Source organism: Taudactylus pleione, unplaced genomic scaffold, assembly GCF_031769625.1.
Source record: "Taudactylus pleione unplaced genomic scaffold, aTauple2 ptg000109l, whole genome shotgun sequence".
Classification (NCBI taxonomy): Eukaryota; Metazoa; Chordata; class Amphibia; order Anura; family Myobatrachidae; genus Taudactylus; species Taudactylus pleione.
Genome location: NW_028284511.1, coordinates 1,180,853 through 1,201,313, shown reverse-complemented (window position 1 = coordinate 1,201,313; position 20,461 = coordinate 1,180,853). Strand labels below are relative to the sequence as shown.

General features: G+C 40.9%; 1 protein-coding gene across 1 annotated transcript in view; it reads right to left on the bottom strand.

Annotated features, from left to right (window-relative positions):
• Positions 1 to 18,684, bottom strand: part of LOC148525212 (uncharacterized) — a 102,951-nt gene extending 84,267 nt beyond the window's left edge. Inside the window, exons 1-3 of the mRNA XM_088471023.1 lie at positions 18,612 to 18,684; positions 3,400 to 3,462; positions 1,254 to 1,370 (exon numbers count right to left, since the gene is read on the bottom strand). Of these exons, the coding sequence (XP_088327149.1) occupies positions 1,254 to 1,370; positions 3,400 to 3,462; positions 18,612 to 18,684 (253 nt within the window). The remainder of the gene's footprint in view (positions 1 to 1,253; positions 1,371 to 3,399; positions 3,463 to 18,611) is intronic.
• Positions 18,685 to 20,461: the final 1,777 nt, after the last annotated feature.

The window sequence follows — 20,461 nt, the reverse complement described above, 5'->3', positions numbered from 1 at the left end:
TCTGTTTTTTTTTTTAAACTGCTAAAAAGTTTTTAAAAACAGCTAAAATCATGTAATTTTTGTTATCCAAAATTCGGGTTTAAAATCTGTATTCTAAACCACGTATCAGAACCGTGACACTGATCTGGCCGGAACTCCTCAGGAGATCAGAACCATGACTCGGATCTGCTCGGATCTCCTCAGAATATCAGAACCATGACTCGGATCTGGCCGGATCTCCTCAGGAGATCAGAACCATGACAGATCTGTCCGGATCTCCTCAGGAGATAAGAACCATGACTCGGATCTGGCCGGATCTCCTCAGAAGATCAGAACCATGACTCGGATTTCGAGTAGAACCTAATCCCGGACAGGGTCTACCCGTAACTTCAGATTTTGGGTCTATAAAACGTATCACAGGTTATGATTGCATGTAAACAGGTCCAAATTCGCAAACCAAAACTATAACATATGAGGGTTGTTTTGCCAAAACCAATCAGCTGCATCTCTAGTTTATGTACATATTCTTGTGACTCTTGTGGTGTTTGTACAAATGTGTGATTTCCAATTTAATAGTTTTAGTAACTGCCTCAATCCCATTTTTTAATACCCCTACACCTGAGTTTCCCTAATGTTTTTCTAACCAGAAGTAACATCCAGTGCATCATAAAATTTACTGAATTAAATAGCTAAATTCAAGGATAGGATAGGGTTTTTGAATATTGCAGTAATTATGGCCCATATGTAATAGCCTGTGAGTTGCAGGAATCGGAGCAATTCCAGTGGTTTAGCCTGTACATTTAAAGTGGCAATAATTTAAAAGCAAGACAAGCCAAAACTGGATTTTACAAATGATAGACAAAAAAAACTCCTCCAAGTTGTAAACAACACCTAATATATTGTACATACTTAGTGGATCTTCAAGTACACTAGTTTAGGCTCTACTACTAAACAGGTACAGCCTCTACTACTACATTGGTAGAGGCTCTCCTAAACAGGTAGAGGCTCTCCTACCACACGTAGAGGCTCTCTTACTAGAAACATACAGTAGATGCTCTCATGCTATACACTTACTGTAAATGTTTTACTACACGCTTTAACTCTCTGATATACATGTAGAGGTTATTCTACTGTACAGGTAAAGACTCCTGGACCTGGTCAGTATTTCTTTATGTTCTATATTTGATGACTTCCCATGTTATGGTGAAAATGATTTAAATGGCTGAAATAATAACTTGACTATAAAGAGTAGATGGAATGAACTGGCAACTTACTCTGGTCATACGCATTCCTCTGATTATAATACCACATTGTGCCTCCATTACTGGAATTGCTTGACTTTATCATCTGTTCACTTAAAGCAGAGGCAGATTGCGGGCTCTGCAGCGCATCTATGGTAAGAACGTTTTATTAGTGCACTTAGTAATGTGTTAGTATGTGACAGAGATAAAAAGATCATTACGGTTTCAAACATCACAAATATCTTGGTGAATTCAATAAGAAAATTGTATATTCTCTTTTTACAGATTAAGTTGTAGAGTTCAGTCCACCATGGTAATTATGGAACAATATGTGACAGATAATCATTTATTACTTCAGTGAAGAAAATTGAGATAATGATTTAATGAACGCTATCTAGTGATCTAAGTAGGTGCTGTAACAATAGTAATTTATTTTTACCCCTTATACTATCCATCCTATAAAAGAACTACAGCAACAAGCGAAGTATTATTTCAGTGAAAGAGAGGGGGGTGCGCACGCACGGGGGGTTTCTGAGTACCCAGAAACCCCCCCCTAACAGACTGGAGAGCAGGCACAATCTTCTTAAGCCCCGCCCCCTCATGGGCAAAATGCCGCGATTCGCTGGTCAATCAGGAGGAGGTGGAGCAAATATGATGTGATTCCATTAGAATAGCATCATTTGGCGCCCCTTCTCCTGATACGCAAATCGCTGCATTTTGGGGACGGGGCCTAATGACATGGGTCCAGCCTGCCAGGTCCCATTCTTATCAGGTCTACAACCTGCAGCTGCTGCAAGGTACAGTAAGTGTGTGTGTAATACTGTAATGTATGTGTGACATACAGTAGGTGTGTGTAAGGTATGTCTGACATGTATGTGTTTGTATGTATTATATATATTTTTAAAATCCTGCAAAATTCTTTTCCATTTACAGTACTCATACCCAGGGTTGTGAGGTGGAAGCCGGTGTAAAGTACCCAGTTCCATCCAGTGGCCTGCCTTCCCAAGGATAGATAGAAACGCCTGATTCTGTGACCGCTTCCCCTTCACTGAGCAGCACAGCTTGTATATAGGGGCCATTTGTTCTTAATGAGTTGTGGAAAACCCCCACATGCTTGGCCACACCCTCTAATACCAGGGCCCGATGGATCTCCCATCTGTTCTGCTCATACCATCCACAGGACTTGCACACCATCCCACAACACAACCCTTTCCCTCTCAAATTCAGCATTAAACCCCCCATATACATAGCTGTAGATAGCTTTAGTCATACAGTTGTTGTTAGTATTTGTTGACCCAGCCCATGTGCTCACTGCTCCTCACTCTTCTGGGCTGACCAGGTAACAACATTGCATGATAAGTTGATAACTAGTTAAAATGTTGTCTTATTTTAAACTCTCATTGCCTGTCAGAGTACAGGACATGAAGACTGATATCTGTCTATGCTAATAGCCGCTGAAAGTGGAAAACTGCATTTTGGATGAAGTCACTTTGTGAATAGGAAGAAAGTGAGAGAAGTCAATGCAGTGAGTTATATATATTTGGCACCGTATATGGCACTTCACCAGATAGGATTTATACATTAGTATTACTACTAGTTATAGCTACAACTAGTTATGCTCCACCTTTTACTTTAGGCACTGTGTGTAGCTCTGCTTCTTACTTTTAGTCTTGGCAACATAGGACAATGCAAATGTTTTTCTTTTCACTAAATAGGACTCTGGACATTACGATGAACATACCGTATATTCTCATACTATATACTGTATGATGCCACATATTATTTGTTGCGCCATAAATGACTCAACATATTAGTATTGGCACCAGGATATGGCTTGGCACCAGGATATGGCTCTGCAATATTTTCCCTGGCAAGAGCTATGTCTATGCACTCACCTATCACTAGTTGTTATACGTATGCCTTATAATACCTTTCTTCCTATTTTTTTACCTCTGTTATAGTAAAATTAAGGTTATTAACATATTTAACCTGTAGCCAAAAAAAGTCATTAAAAGAGAATATTTTAATTCAAAACTGACTCAGAGGTCCTATAGCTGATGCATTGTATTCATCAAGGTTCATACTGCAGATAAGACAGGGGCAAAATTTACTATGTTCATGTTATTTTACATTTAGAACCTTTACTATCAGCCAAGAAATGTTAACATAATGCACAAACCAGAAGTATCGTCATCCAGATCAACACTTGCATAGTTACGGCCAAGCAGGTTGTATCGTTCACCTGTATGAAAAATAGACAGATATTTACTATTGTTGCATTAAGATTGCTTTTATATATATATATATATATATATATATATATTCTAGATACGTTATATATTTGTTGACGTGTGGGTTACGTTATGTTGGACAAACAACTAGAATATTCAAGCAATGTATGACTACACATCGTTCCTCCATAAAACTGGCACTACAAGGAAAGGAATCAGGCCATCCAGTAGCGTTACATTTTAAAGCTGCAAATCACCAACTATCAAGTCTTACTGTAAATATAAGATCATAGACCATGTACCTCCCTTAGTGCTTGGGGGTGACAGAGCAAACAAATTACTTTGCATGGAATCAAAATGGATTTCTATTCTTGATATTATCCATCTGAGGGGGTTAAATGATAAAATATCATGGTCAGCCTTTGTATGATATAAGTGTATTTTTCTGTTATGATTTGGAATTGAACTCTGTACATTAGGGATCTGTTGTTTCTTCCTTGCACTATAACCCTGCTAGCATGGAGAGGTATCTGTAAAATGACTTATGCCTTTGTGGCATTTAAAAAAGAAACGTACCTCTTTCCCATTGTAATGCAATAAATACACATAAAGCTGCTAGATACCTATTAATATTGGACTGTGGTATTACCTTATAAAGTATATATAAGTTCCTTGTATGGAATTAATTGGACTTTACATTATCGCAACATGTTTAGAAACGTTTTAAATGTCTTTTGCACAATATTTTAATTTTATACATTTTGTATACTTTTTATTTGTGCAGATAGATTTAACACTATTTGTTCATTCTACTCCCTCCAGCCGTGGCGCCGGGGAGAGTTGCCATGGGTCAATTGGATAGATGGGACCCGCTGGAGTCCTTAGTTATCATCCCATACTGCTTTGCATCAAGACACAGATTGATGACATCATAGTCCTGCGGCACTCAGCTGTTGGAGGCACGAGAATGGACATACACATCATACCTTCATAGGTATTTTATATAAGGTAAGCACTAATACTGTTTTGTAATCCTTTTCACACCCTGATGACAAGGCCATTCCGACTTTGAAACGTCGGCTTAAATAAATATGCACTTTGATTGTTAAAAACAGACTGGATGAGTTCCGCCTGCTTCCTTATTGGGAAGAATTGCTTGGTATATATATATATATATATATATATATATAGAGAGAGAGAGAGAGAGAGAGAGAGAGAATCCAAGTCTCAGTTGCACACTTGAATAAAAAATGTGTGAGGGAGTGCTTGGTAAATAAAGGTAATGTAATGCATAAAAGGAACCAGCACAGCCAAAGATAAATGCAAAAAACTGTTTTATGAAAAAAACAGCAAAATGATGCAGTGCATGTGAGCGATGTGTGCACCATATCACTGGTAAAAGGCATGACAATCAGAAAATGATACTTAGCATATGCCTGGGCGGTCATTAAAAAAATCAATCTATCATCCTCAGTGCACACACCTGAGGCTCCCTGTATGTGATTTTTGATACATCCTTGTGATGTATACAAATATCACATTGCTATATTGGGCGAATTTATCACAGTCGATCCACATCTGAGATGCGGATTGTGATAAATAGGCCCCTGAAACAAGTTTAACATTGCATAATTAATTATAGAAATTTACCAGTAGTTTCCTCATGGCATTATTATAAAAAAAAGAAAAAAAAATATACAAAAGTTTGCAAGTAAGTTCTAAGCAACCAGTGACTTACATACAGTAAACTCTGGTGCTCTGCTGGAGTCTACTGAGCATGCGCAGGTCACTGGTAAAATGGCACGGCAGCCATTTTCCTATTGATCTCACTGCGCTTGCACAAAACACAGGGAAAATGGCCGCAGCAGACATTTTCAAGGCGATTTGTAGAGCCATGGTGCCGCCGACGCGGGACTCCGGAGAGGTAAGTATTTAATAAATGGGTGCAGGGTGTGCGGTGTGGGCCCTGCACCAATTATAGATACGCCCCTGCACTGGGGTTTGCAACATTTGTACATCAGTGTGTGACTGAGAGGTCTGTTTACTAAGCAGTGTTAGGAGACAGTGAAAAGTGATAAGGTGCCAGCCAATCAGCTCCCCACTGTTATTTTTCAAACACAGCCTGTGACATGGCAGTTGGGAGGTGATTGGCTGGCACCTTATCACTTTCTTATCACTTTTCACTCTGTCTCCTAACACTGCTTAGTAAATAGACCCGAGTCTGATTCTGTGTAACAAGGGCTTTGATGCGAGCAGCTGCGACTTTTACTCATGTAAGTTCCATAAAGCTTCATCTGCAAATGTGTATGTTTGTAAAACCAATGTGTGTGTGGTTAAAGTCTCAGTTTAGCATCTCTAGTAATCTTAGCAGCTCGCATTGTCTGTGAGGCAACTAAGATGCAAAATTTAAAGTAAAATGTGATAATGTTACTTCGCTTGGCGTATCTTAGTGCATACTTGAAGACTTTCCTGCAATGGCTGGGAGGTTCCCGAATATCGGGTTGTGCTCCCGGCCCCCCACAGGAGAGGGCAAGTCTCCCGGTTTAGCCACCACCCCCACTTCCTCCCGCACCCTGCCGTACTTACCTGTCAAAGTGGGCGCTCTGTATGGGTCCGATGATGCGATTCGCGCTGAATCGCGTCTTTGTAACCCCAACCTCTGCTTTACAATGTCGGAAATCTTGGCATTGTAAAGCAAGGGGCAGATCTGCAATGACTCGATTGTGCTCTCACTCCCCCGCACCGCTCACTATTACTGCTACCGTGCCTCTGCAGGGCCAACCAGACTGCCCCGTCCCGGAGGGGGCAGCCAGAAAGTCGGCAAGCATGTCTCAGTGCACCAGGCATCTTGTGGCATATGAGGACACATCTGCAGAGATTGCAAACAAAAAGAAGATTGCGTTTACTGTCTGAAGCAGTGCTCGAAGTGTGCCGGTATGCAACAGTATGGCATACCGCCACTCCAAGCGATTAAGATTTTTTTACAGGACAGAGGGCTGCGCGGGTCTCCACCCGCTAGGACAGCCCCCTAAGCCAGCTGCCATGTGTATTTATGTGGCTGGCTCAGTAAAAACCCTGGGCTGTCAGTCACCAAGCTGCTGCCCGCCCATCCTTGCGCCTATCTCCGCCCATCCGCGCCGCGAGCCTGTTCGTCCCCCGCTGGAAGATTCTGTTCTGGAGCCTAGTGTGTTTGGGTGCAGCCCGTGGCCTGCATGCCGGGAGCCGTCCTCCTAGTGCCAAACCCCCACCCACTTGCCCGGGTGTACTTCTGCCGTCCAGCAGCCCTGCCGCGTTGCCAGAAGCTTTCCCCCGCTGGAAGGTCTCTGCAGCAGCATTACACGCTTCCTGTGCAGAGACTGGCATTGGCCCACCCGCCCTCTTAACTCACTGCAGCCCAGCTGCATAGGAGACAGGAGACTATAGCCCCCCCCGTGGCAGTCTCCTATGGCTGTGGGGGGGAGCGATGACATTGATCGCGCCCCCCCATGGCTTGCCGCGGGGCTGATGGGCACCCAGCACCCCCCTCCCCAGCGCACAGGTGAAAAATTATTTAATTATTATTTTTTAAGCCTAGGGGGGCATGGCCACACCTCCCGCGATTAGGCCACGCCCCCGGCATGGATCTGTGTGTGCGCATCCCCCACCGGTTTCTGTGACAGTCAGGTCAGACAGGAGTCACAGCCCCTAATATTGGATTCCACGGTGAGGGGGAGTACAGCTGTTGGTGCCACTGCACTTCTCCCTGCTTCACTCTACTGGATGGATTCCTCAGCCAGCCTCCTCCTCAGCTCTATGACAGCAGCAACCGGTGAGTAATACAGGATTTCAATAGTGTGGCTGAGTGTCTGGCTACCCCTCTGCTGTGTGCCTCGCTACCCCTGTTGTGTGCCTTGCTACCCGTTTTCCTTAGGGTTGGGTACGGGATGCCGGCGTTTGGGATCCCGGCGGTCAAAGTCCTGATGCCGAAATCCCTTCCCCTCTTCCTAACCCTCCTTCCCCGAGGCCTAAACCTAACCTTCCTGTACTCTAAACCTAACCCACCCCCTAGTGCCTAACCCTCCCCCTAACACCGCTACTTTTCTTCGGAATGCTGGCGTCGGGATCCTGACAGGTGTCGGGATTCTGAAGCCGGTATTCTAAGCGCCGGCATCCCCTTTTGCTGGAATATTAATCGTATCCTGTGCCGCATTACTCCTGTTTGTCCCACAACCTTTTCCAATATGTGTATGTTTTTTTTTTTTCCTGCATCCTATGTATTTTTTTTTTCCCTATTGGTGGCAATTCAGTTAAATGCGATCTTGAATAGGGCCAGGAATTTGGTCCCAGAGCTATTCTATTGAACGCACTTTTAATTTAAACCTAACTAAAGGATTTATGCTTGCACTCTCCTGAGGGTGTGAGCAGAAACCCAACTAAAGTGCCGTCCACGATGCTGTTTTTCAGCTTAGTGAGCCGCTGACAGCATTGCAACAGGCACTTTAGTTTGAAAATGCCTGCCAGTTGCAAGCCTAAACACCTGGCTTAAGGCACTAACATTGCGGCTAATTGAATACGGGCCTCATGGAGGTGCGAGGTAAAATGTGTGTAAAAACCACCAAATTGGGCTCGCACGTGGGGAAAAAACTAATTGATTCTGCAGTTTACGTGGAATCAGTGTGTTTCCGTGCGTGAGTCCCGACTTTACGGCGCTGGAAAAAGGCTATTTAGTTGAATAGCTTTCCCTGCACGCTGGGATTTTGGCAGGCAATTAGTCGTGGGTGAAACCCTGCGGCTAATTGAATACCTATCTATGTGTTTGTTTTTTTTCCTATGTGTACCATTTTTTTTTTTTTTTTCATTCTAAGCTTATGTGATTCATTTTTTTTCTACGGCAGGGGCCTATATGTTTGTTGTTTTTCCTGTGTGTGCCAATGTGTTTTTTTTTTTCTCATGCAAAGCTTTATGTGAATTATTTACTGTGGGAGCATATGTGTCTGGTTTTTCTTGTCCTATGGGTGCCAATGGGCACAATTCGATTAAACGCGCAGTGAAAAGCGCTGGGAATGAGCTGGGAAGTTAGGTCGGGGAAGACTCGTTCTCGCGCCTTAAACCGGGTGTTTAGGTACGAGAACGGGCATTCTCCGACTAAACTTCCCGGTGCGATGGTGTTTTCCCGGCGCTAAGGCCAGAAAGCAGCATCGCGCCTGGACTTTTGTTGGATTTCTGCTCGCATATCCTGGTCGGGCTTAGCAGCGTATATGAATTGAATAGCTCTGGGAGCTGATTCCCGGCGCTATTCACTTCGCGTTGAATAGAATCGTGCCCAATATGTTATTTTTTTCTTTCATGCAAAGCTTATTGTATGTGATTTATTTATTTTCTACAGCAGGGGACTATGGGCCTGAATCAGACCCGCTCGCAAGCGGGTCGATGTTGGCCAAGTGCGCATGCGCACGAGGAAGCTGCCTCCGTCGTGCGCATGCGTGAGACCCGCATAGCGACAAGCAAGACGTCGCTATAGGTCTCGCTACAAAGGGGGCATGCTGTCGATGTTGAGTGACAGCACACCCCCTTTGGTGGGCGTGCCGGGGGCGTTGCTGCCCAGACGGAGGCGTTCCCATGGGAACGCCTACCATCTGGGGCCGGCCCCACTTACATCACAAATGATGTCAGTGGGAGTGCTTTTGGCTCTGATAGAGCCAAAAGCACTCCAGGGCTTGCGGCAACAAGACCCTACCACAAGGGTCTCGTCGCAAGCCCGATGGTCTTGACCATCGCGACCATCTTTTTGGCCGCTCGCTATAGCTGTGGGTGGTCACCCACAGCTATGCGAGCGGCCAGGTGGCCGCTCTAAAAAAAGAGAGGGAGGGCACTGATTCAGAGCGAGCTATCTGAAAGAGCGTCCGGCTCTGAATCAGGCCCTATGTTTGTTTTTTCCTTATGAGTGCCACTGTGTGTGCATTTATTTTTATGCACAACTTATCTTTTTTTTTATTTTTTTTATTCTTCTTGCAAAACATATGAGGAAAATTAAATTCCACTGAGAGATGTTTAAAGTAATGGACGCCCAACGGGTAATTATATTTATTTGGACATCCATTACTTTTGAAGCACCCAGAAGCACTGGGTATAGGGTAGCCACGCATATCGGCTAAACCTGTCTAAATCCAGAGTATCAGCATCCAAACTGCCATTTTTTCATCCAAACTTAGACCTTTCATATGACGCCCTTGTTTTGAGAGGCCACACCCCTATTGACACAGCCACGCCCCTGCGATTCATTGGCCACACCGATTTTTTACTTGCATCTTCAGTGTACATATACACTGTATGCCCATACCCCCACTTCAAAATTCCCACTTCGACCACTGGTCTGAAGTATACATTAATTTTATTTGCTGGTATATTAAAGCGTATATATTAAGATGAAAGGTATTCTCTTTTCTGTCACTTAATGTCAGTACACCTCAAAAAACAATGAAACTTTTTGCTGCGGAGGACGAGTGAGGCTTCGTCTGCTGAATTTAAAGGGATATTATATTGAAACCAGAACATGCATGAATATATTGCTCCTTTAATTCCAGTAGTGGAAATTGCTGACAACGCAATAAATTTAGCCCCAGGACATCTGTTTCAGTTATATCTGCAATGGAAAGTCTATCGCCAAAGACTCTGACTAAGCCTGAGAGATATTTGCATTGCACTCCCAGGCATGACGACGATTTGGATCACTTACCATGCATGAAGAAAACGTCTCTGCATTGATTTCTTCACTGCATAAGCTTTGGCAATTATTACTGTATGCTGAAATATCAGCTATAGGATTCATAATGAGTCCAGACAATGAAAACAGTAGCAGAAATGTCACTTTTTATAGACATCTCACGGAAATCTCATGTGGTCTGAGCACATCTGAAATTAAAAAAAAAAAAAAACTTCTGGATGTTTCACGTGCGGTTTTGTAAACCACAATTTAACACATTGTACGATTTGCATTTAATTTTCTTTGTGTAAAAAGCAGAAACAATATGGTTTGCTTTAGTAAATCACATGGTTTGGGAACCGCACATAAAACAGCAAAAATCCACGTGATCTAGTGAAACTGCAATTTAGTAAATTTCCTTCCAAATGTCTGTCTAATATTCTCTACACTTCAGTTGAGATCGGATGTTTTTTTATTCAGCATACATAGCACAGGAATTCTCTCATAAAATACTGTACAGGTTTGAATTTCCTTATCTAATTACAGTATTCCTAATATCACACCCTGGAGACAGGTAAAGTATCAATGTGGCATAATAAAAGTAAAGGGAAATGTTGTTTATCTGTGATAAAAGGTTTTCTCACAGCTTTGGGCTATTCATGCAGCGGGATAGTCAAGTTTGCTTCCCCATGTATGGGCAAACCATACCATACACATGGCATACACATGCATGGGCAAACCAAAAGGCGAGAAAAAACAATTATAGTTTTAGATGAGAGTGTAACACTATCTCAGGGTGGCATTATACTGTACTTGTGCATCCATCTTTCACCATCCTGGTCAAAAGTGGTACCATGCGTGATTTCCATCTTACACACATGCAGCACTGATTAATATGAGGTTTTGGCTGCTCAATATGGACACAAGTGTTTCTGTTAAGTGTGCATGTGTGGGCTCTCCTGCTTGCCCATTACCACTACTGACACACTATCTGGTATCAGTGAAAAGCCCTACTGAAGGCTTCTCAGAAGTTCGCCGGGGGATGAGGATACTTCAATGCATCTGAAGACCGCAGAAGTTTAGTATTTATTTTTGAATCGCTACTGAAATTGTGAAAAGTAGCACTACCTACAGAAAAATTAAATCTTTATGAATATAACCCAAAGTACAGTACTGTATTTAACAAAAAATAAAAAAATGAAAACAGTTTATAAAGTTTTACAGAGCCGTTAAATATTAAAGTTTAAATGTTATCAAAAGTCTACCTAATTTTTTTGGTATGACGTATCTAAGATAAGCTTACAGTACAACATTATCATAATGTCATATACTGCAATACTGTAATTGCCTGCGAGATGCATGTAATATGCATGATTTCGGCCAATTTGGCCGTTTTTAAGTGGCAATATAAAACCAACTTCGTTTTGCCTTTTAACTTATTACAGGATCAATAATACCCATTTTCTACCAAAAACCTGGATCTGACCTGGGTTTTTGGACATGGTTCTAACCCAGATCAGACCCTGTTTACATTGCACCTTCGATCCGGGTTATTCGTGGGTCAGCCCCATTCACACTGAACCCGGGTCTTGCCCTGCTAACCTTGTTATGTCATAAAAAATGGGTGGTGACTGCTCCACAGCCACCAATCAGCTCATTTTAGGCATGACCCAGGTCGGATAACGCAGGTCGCGGCATTTACACTGCACCATTACCAGGTCCATCACGGGTCCAACCCTGGTAGCTACAGTACCTGCGTTGGATTCCCAGGTCACTTGACCCAGGTTATTTTTTAGGGACCCTTTTACGCGGAGCCACTACCCGGGAAAACACAGCAATAACCTGGGATATTGCAGAAGTGAAAAAGGGGTATAAACTGGGCTGACTTGCTAGAATCATGTCAGTGCCTGAAACTCACATACTATTACATTCCCCACATGGTCTGCCCTATCCATCCCAGACCAAAGCCAATTATAATATAGATTGCATTTCATTATAATGCTATATTATCTTTTTCTGCACATAGCAGCAACTTTGTGCACGTAGATCTCGCCAGATGTATCTTGTTTAGAATCCCGGTTACGTGGCTGTCCAGCAAAGATTATTTCCTGTGCAGCTGAGTAAAATAATTTGCAATTTAATTGCTTGTAAAGAGAATTAATTTTCATCAGTATTACGTGGTGTGATCAAAGAATATTAGCTCGCCAACCACATAACTAGTCAATCTTATCTACATGTCATTTAGTTTTTAATTTATTTTTGATGTGCTTTGCAAAAAGCTGACACTTTAAATGGATTATGTACACATCTACAGTTACATGCCGATAACTAATTTAACAGTGTGTGTTCTGTCCCACAGAGGGCAGAATAAGACTACCTGGAAGCAGCTAACAAATAAGCACTTTACACGCTGGCACCTTGGCTAGCATTGCTGTATTATAATGGCTGGTTCATGATTTTGTTTAAATTTGCGTGGATGCAGCAATGGATTATACCTTTCAAAATAGAGTTAAGCTGGCCACACACTGAACCAACTTACATCCAACCAGCCAACTTGTTGATTGGTTGGAATTAAAATCTGGTAACGTATGGGATTAAATGATGATCAGCAATTTGCTCCTAAATGCCAGAACACAGATGAAAATGGTCGTTCAGACAAGTTTGTTAAATGTTTGATCTAAACAATTTGTTCAAACAACAGTTTTGGTCCATTTTCCAGCGTTTGGGAGCAAATTGCTGATTGTATACCTTACCAGATTTTGATTCCAACCAATCAACTAGTTGGCTGGTTGGACAGATAATCTTTAGATGTGTGGCCAGCTTTAGAATACTATATTGATAGTTAGTGGTGCCACATATTCCTGTCAATAATATATGTGCAGACATTAAATTCAATTATTGACACAGTAAAGTGTAAAATATAACACATCTGCTATAAATTATTATAGATGTTATAAGTCTGTCTGTAATATTTTCAGTAAGTTACAGTAGTTGAAAATGTAAGTTGTCATGGAATTTTCTTTAATTTTGTATATACAGCATATTAATTTTCTTTTAAATAAATACAGGTTTTATTTTACAGTACCTGAATATTCCAAAATATGAGTCTTCATTTTTGTATATAGTAGAAAAAATTACATAATAAAGGCAAGGTGTGGCCAGTTTTATTTTCAAATGATAAAGATTTTCATAAATTCACCCCATTTTTTGTATGTAAGTTAAGTTTGATATTTTACTCTCTAATTATAAATTTTTAAAAAAGTAATCAAAGGAAGTTTGTGGTGGTACTGACCTTGAAGGAGATTTACTAATTCTGTAAGCCACCGCAGCGGAATACCACTCCACTCAACATGTACTGAAGACACTGGGCTGCGACTTTAGCAGCACAGGAAATAGTTTTAAACACTCACAAGGTCGCAGATGAAACACAACATAATTAGCATAAGAATAAGCCGCAGAAGCTGCATCGTAACACTTTGCATACAGATTCAGACTCATTTGCTCAGAGTTGCAGTGCTGCCGAAAGCCCCACTGGGCCCTGGGACCGGGAGGGGATGTGGCCAACTCTTGGAGGTGTGGCCAGCCCCCCTTCCCCCCCCTCTTAGAAACAGGGCCAGATTAAAGGCAGGGCGAGAGGGGCGGTCGTCCAGGGGCCCCTACACATAGGGGGCCTCTACACCCTGTCCCCTGCCACTACTGCTCTTCCCCTACTAAGACCGGCGGAGTACAGCATTTAACTGTCTCTGCTGCCGTCCTCCTCGGTAGTCACCGGTGACTGCAGTCGGGCAGCGCTCGCTGAGCAGTTTAGCTCAGAGCGCAGCGCTGCTTCGGAAAGCAGACAGGCTGTGCAGTGGGGCTGTACTGCACTGCAGGCACGACGTCAAAGGTCGCGCTGCGCAGCCCCACACCAGCCCACTTCCTCGACGGCCACATCTGAAGACCGCGGAGGTAAAAATACAGGAGCTGCAGCTGCTGCCCCGGGTCTGCTGCTGTGTGATTGCCCTGGCCTGGAGGGTGTCAAACAATATTTTTTTTATATGTGTGGTGGTGCTACTGGTTGTGGGGTTGGGTTGGCACAATATTAAATATATATATATATATATATAATACAAATGCTGTGTATGTGTTGTGTGGGTGTATGTATAGTATATATATATATATATATATATATATATACACACACATACATATATATATATATATATATTTGGATCACTGATAGGGCCCCCCATAAAGTTTGTTGCCCAGGGGCCCCCACAGACCTTAATCCGGCCCTGCTTAGAAAATGAATCTGTGCGCGTCCGCGAAGCGGGCGCACGCACCGTACAGGGGGGCGTTAGTGTCAGAGACCTGGTGGGGGGCACAAGAGTGAGCACTCCTCCCCCGAACATTACTGTCAGAGGGAGAGAACACTGACTACTGCTGCAGCAGCCTTTCTCCCCACCCCAGCAGTGCTCTCTCCCCACCCCAGCAGTGCTCTCTCCCTGCCCTGGCTGCTACATTTGTTATGTTGGTAGGAGGCAGGGCTACAAGACCCGAGCCCCCACCTGACCCCTCCAACAGGCCCAGGTAAAGAGTACCCACCCACCCCTCAGCGGCCCTGCACAGATGTACAAATGTTGTACATCAAATTAATTAGTGCAATCTAGGAAGTAGTTTTGTCACTCCAAGTACTGTAGTTATATTTATGCGAGTAAGATGCACATTTTGGGCGAGAAAAACACTCTGCATGGATAAGTCGCCCGGGAACTGGCATGCCAAGTGGGGCTATTTGCAGCTAATGGATCAACAATGTATGAGAACACATCTGTACTGTATAATTAATACAAAACAATGCATGTTTTGTATTGAATATAATTTTGCCTTTAAATCCTGTGGTTTAACCCGCTGAAGACACAGTGACTTTGAAAAGCGCCGTGCAGTAAACTTGTTTTATTTTTATAGTTGATATACCTATTAAATGTCTCCTTAGGTTTGTCTTAGTTATTTGTAGTTATTTATGCTCTGAATGTGTTCTCACAATACTGAACAGTTTGAGTAATGAAGGACGACATTTAGGCCACCACGGCCATTCAAGTAATTTTTCTAAGAAACTTAAGGTTTAACAAATAACACCAAAGGAAAGTCTATGGCCAAGGACTCTGAATTGGCCTGAGCGCTATTTGCATTGCTCTCTCAGACATGACAAGGATTTGGATCACTTACCAAGCATAAAGGAACGTCTCTGCATAGATTTCTTAACTCAAAATCAACTATACTGTAGTGCAGGATTCATATTGAGTCCAGAAAATATAGTACAGTAGCAGAAATGTTTCTTTTAGTAGACATCACACTGAAATGGCGTGTGGTCTTAGCAATGTCACCTATCAGAACCACATCTAAAATGTCTACCATTTTTTTTCTGGTGGTTTCAAGTGCAGTTTTGTAAACCACAAATTACATATTGGGGTATATTATTTACTAAACTGCGGGTTTTTAGAAGTGGAGATGTTGCCCATAGCAACCAATCAGCTCTACTTAACATTTATCTAGCACCTTCTAGATCTAGAAGATAATAGCTAGAATCAGATTGGTTGATATGGGCAACATCTCCACTTCTAAAAAACCACATTTAAGTAAATATACCCCTTTGGGCGTTTTGCATTTGAATTTCTTTGCGTAAATAAAATGGGATATAATATGCTTTGATTTTGTAAATTATATGGTTTACAAACAGCACAAAAAATTGACAAAAAACATGCCATTTTGTGAAACTTCACTTTTGTAATTTTCCTCTCAAATATCTGTCCAATATTCCCTACATTTCAGTTGTGATTTTTTCATTCAACATACAGATGTATCGTCATATATTGTGGCTTCAGTCGCACCTAACAGGCCCTCGCAATGCCAAGTAAAGGGCGTCTCGGCTGCACCAAGCGCTTTTTTCGCTCAAAATGTTCATCTTATTCGCACAAATAGAACAGCTGGAAGCAACAAAACTACTTCACTGGATTGCTCAGATCAAATTGATGTGCTGCATTTTTATATCTGAACGAGTCTGACTCTATATATGAAGTACCACAGGGCAGCGGTCAAAACTTTTTCTCACTCCAAGTTCTGTCGCGCTTCATCTGTGACTTCGTGTGTGTTTAGCACTAATTCCTGTGCAGCAAAAGTCACAGCACATCGTCGATTGTACACTTTCAGTGGTGTTTCGCTGCGTCTGCAATACGAATAACATGCAAAAATTAAAGAAAAAGACGATATGCTACACCTCTCGGAGCAGCTCAGTTGTGCCTAGTGTCTTGCGCCATATGGTGTATTGAAGCTAGGCGGTATATTTACTAAGGTGCAGCTTTTTAGAAGTGGAGTTGTTGCCCATAGCAACCAATCAGATTCTACTTATCATTTATCTAGCACCTTCTGGAAAATAAAAACTAAAATCTGATTAGTTGCTATGGACTCCACTTCTAAGAACCCACACTTTAGTAAATATACCCATAGGTGTTTAAGGAGAAATTTATATACATCACAGAAATTGTCTCATAAAATACAGGTTTTCTTTATCTGATTAGATTTTCTTTATCTGATTATTTCTAACATGAGTCTTGCAATGGTGGGTGGTAAAATACTGTAACAACGTATCAAAATAAAGGCAAAGATCAGTATTAAGTGTTTTTTTTGTTAAATCAAATTATAAAGTTTTACAGACACTAGCTATTTTAGGTTAAATGCTTTCAAAAGGCTATTTCAAATTTGAACTAAAGTACAAAATGTAAGTTAAGCTTGCGACATTACTAATATTATAATAGAATGTTACGTTTAATCCTAATACTATCTTTTCCTCAACATACTGTAGGCAACAAATGTAAGATTATCATCTCACCAGATATATGTTGGTTAGAATGCTGGCTCCTAGACTGTTTAGCAGAGCTTGTCTTCTGTGCCACTGTATAAAATAAATGACAATTTAATTACTTTTAATTAAAGATCTAGTTTTTAATAAATACTAAATATCCTCCAACATGTCTATCCAAACTTATCTACATTTCATTTAGTTTTCCACCAATTGTTGATTTGCTTTGTAAATTTCTGACACTGAAATGGGTTGGCTCTCAGAAAAAATATTATCCCGCACCAATCTATTATTTAATTTCTGTATTATCCACCTGGCTATTTCATATTAAATCCAAATCCTTATTTACTATTCACCCCGGTGCTACCACAAGCTCCAATATACTGTATGAGTAGCACAAAAGTAAAAAGAGAGACGAGTGAGCTCTGCATAGTGGTGCACTAGAGATATACATTTTTGTTAAAGTATATATTTGTGTAAAATATATAACCTTTATTAATATTTGCACTTAAAAATATATATAATGTAATCTACAGGGAATCCAAAATTTGGTAAAATATTTTTTACATTTTTTTTTATATCAAAACTTTTATAGTTATAAAAGTAAATAAATAATTTTATAATTGTAGTTTAAAATCAAAAAATCCTGTAAATCCACCCATTATACTTGCATGACCAGTATTTATTCTGGTTATTATGCTACTTATTTTCTTCTTGCTATCTCAAATAAGAAAACATTGAAAATCAAATATATGTTCAATATTGACATGAAGGGCACATATGTAGTACAAGAGCCAATTTAATAGATAGCAAAAATAATATAACAAGCATAATAACCAGACAATAGTATCTGTGAGCAGCTGACAAATAAACAGATGTGGTTAGCATTGCTGCATCATAGTGCTAGGTTGATGGGTTAATGGGTTTGATTCCAACATGGGCACTAACGCTGTGGAGTTTGTATATTTTCTACATATTTGTGTGGGTGTGCCCTCAAACTTCAAATACATATTAAATTTGTTCTGATTAGGGAAGCCAATACTGGGATCCCGTAAGTTTTTGAGTCCCAAAAATACCGGGGATTATAACAAAACACATTGGCAGGGGCCAGTGGGATAATACTTACCTTCTCAGTTCTGGCTGCATTACCTGGTCCCCTCAGGCTCTCCCAGCTGCCCATAGAATAGATGATGCAGTTGCTCTCAGTCACTGATAGGATGGGAGCGCACTGTGCATTGACATCATCACTTTGTGGTGAACTTCCAGCCAATCAGTGACTGAGAACAGCTGCATCGCCAGACTTTAGCTCTTCTACTGCGGCTGAACCTGTAAGAAGAGCAGACAATGCACCCACCGACAAGAGAAGCTCCTCCTGACCACCACTGCTCAATTACTATGTTTAGTGAAAGGGGAGGGGAAAAAGGAGCGGGATGCCAGTGGGGGCATCCCACTGTATGAATTTATTCAATGTATGAAAGAGTGTGAATTTACTATATTTATGTTGACAGATATAGTAAATTCATACAACAATACCATATTATTAGTGTACAAATGTAAGTATTTAGAGTATAATAAAAAGCTTAGCCTAAACACTATAACAAACACATTATTTCTCATTCTGAATTTGTATTTAAGCCACTTACCTTTTGCTGTAAGGCAGGTACTCACTAGTAAGAGAGCACATATTGATGTCCATAGGCCAATGGACGTCCCCATGTTGACTTCAGCTAATGTGCCAAGTTGTATGTCTAGAGTTGGCACTGTTTCTGTTCTCTGGCTGTGCTTTATATAGGATAGAAACCCTTCCTCAGATAACGTGATGGTGTAGAGCGGAAAATACTGGAGATGGTTATTGACGTCAAGTGCTAAACCTTCTTCCCTATAGATCCAGGATGTTTGTGTTCTGGCAGATCGGTGAGATGTTGTTTTTCGCTAAATAAATCTCTGAAGTATAAAGAAAAGTCATTGAAAGAAAACCTAAATACTGTACATAGTTTACTCAGTAGAGCAGTAAATTAGAGCAAAAACATGTTGAGCGTAGGATCTACTAAATGTAAATGGTAGTGTTAAATGTTCCATAGAGTTTCCAAAAGCAATATGTACATAGTATACATCCATTTTCAACTGACATTGTGTACAGTTTTTATAGATAAATAATTGTGTCTGTATTACTCATGGGGATTCCCAAAATTAATGTATCTAATTGAAATGGCTTATATCAGTTGATGTTAATTGTTAACCAGTCATAACAAATTTATATTTTATTTTAACATGAATGAAAAACATATACAGTATGCAAGCAGTGTCTATTTGAACATTATAAATGTGCAGTTTGTTTAGATAACCAATATATTATGTTTTACTCATGGGGTTTCCCAAAATAAGTGCATTTAATTTAAATGGCTTGTATAAGTTAAGGCTAATTCAGCCATAACCTTGCTATTTAATTTTAAGGTGAACTAAAAATATATACAGTATGCAAGGAGTGTCTATTGAAACATTATTAATATTACACATTGTATAGTATTTACTGATTACATCAGTTCCACAATATCAGCACTTGCCCAAAATGGGGAGGCTACGTACTAGTATATGTGGATTTGCATGATTTGTATAAAATTGAAGTGGATCTTTTTTTATGTATATATGTATATTCTTTTTATGTATTCTTTGCATTAACCCTTTCAGGACTGGAGGTTTCAATTGCTTGCTCAGGAGGCCAGCTTGATTTTTATTATTTATGATGCATTGGTTTCACGAGGGAAAATCTTTAAAAGAAAACTTCAACCTTATGGATTTTAGGGCTATGATATGGCTTACTTTTGGAATCATAGAGTAAATATAGATTTCATATAAATCATTATTTGGAAAAAAACAAGCGTAAATTAAACAAAGCATTCTTCACTCTTTGCGCTGAATTATTGGTAAATGTGCATAAACGACTGTACAGAAAAATAGCATATTTTTGCCCATATCTTGCATTAAATCTACCTCCATGTGGAGAGCTTATGTGCATGGCTTAACTCAATACCATCAGCATGTCTCTACTTCAGCCTCTTTGCGGCTAGTAGCTTGGGATGTCTGTGGTGAATGGGTGCCACACACATATGCCAACAGTGTATCTGGAAATACAAAGGTGTTTTAAGGTGAGGTGGGTTGGGGCAGCCTAACACTTCTTCCTAAATACATGGTAGCTCCTCAGGGCATGGCCTCACCACCAGCATGACTTGCTCGCTGTGCCTGTCCCAATGACTATTGTGGGACAGAATGAATATGTATCTGTAAATCTAATGACAGGCTTGTTTGAAATTTGGCTTTATTTTACTATGTTAGTGTACATGCAATCACTGTATGCATGCTCAGAAAGCAGAGACATGGATATATACCTACATAGACTTGGGGGGAGATATTTTTATACCCCTTTCAGTCTGCAACGCGTCCATCCCCGGTGCGACCTGACTGAGTCCCCTTTCAGACTGGAGGCCCGATGACG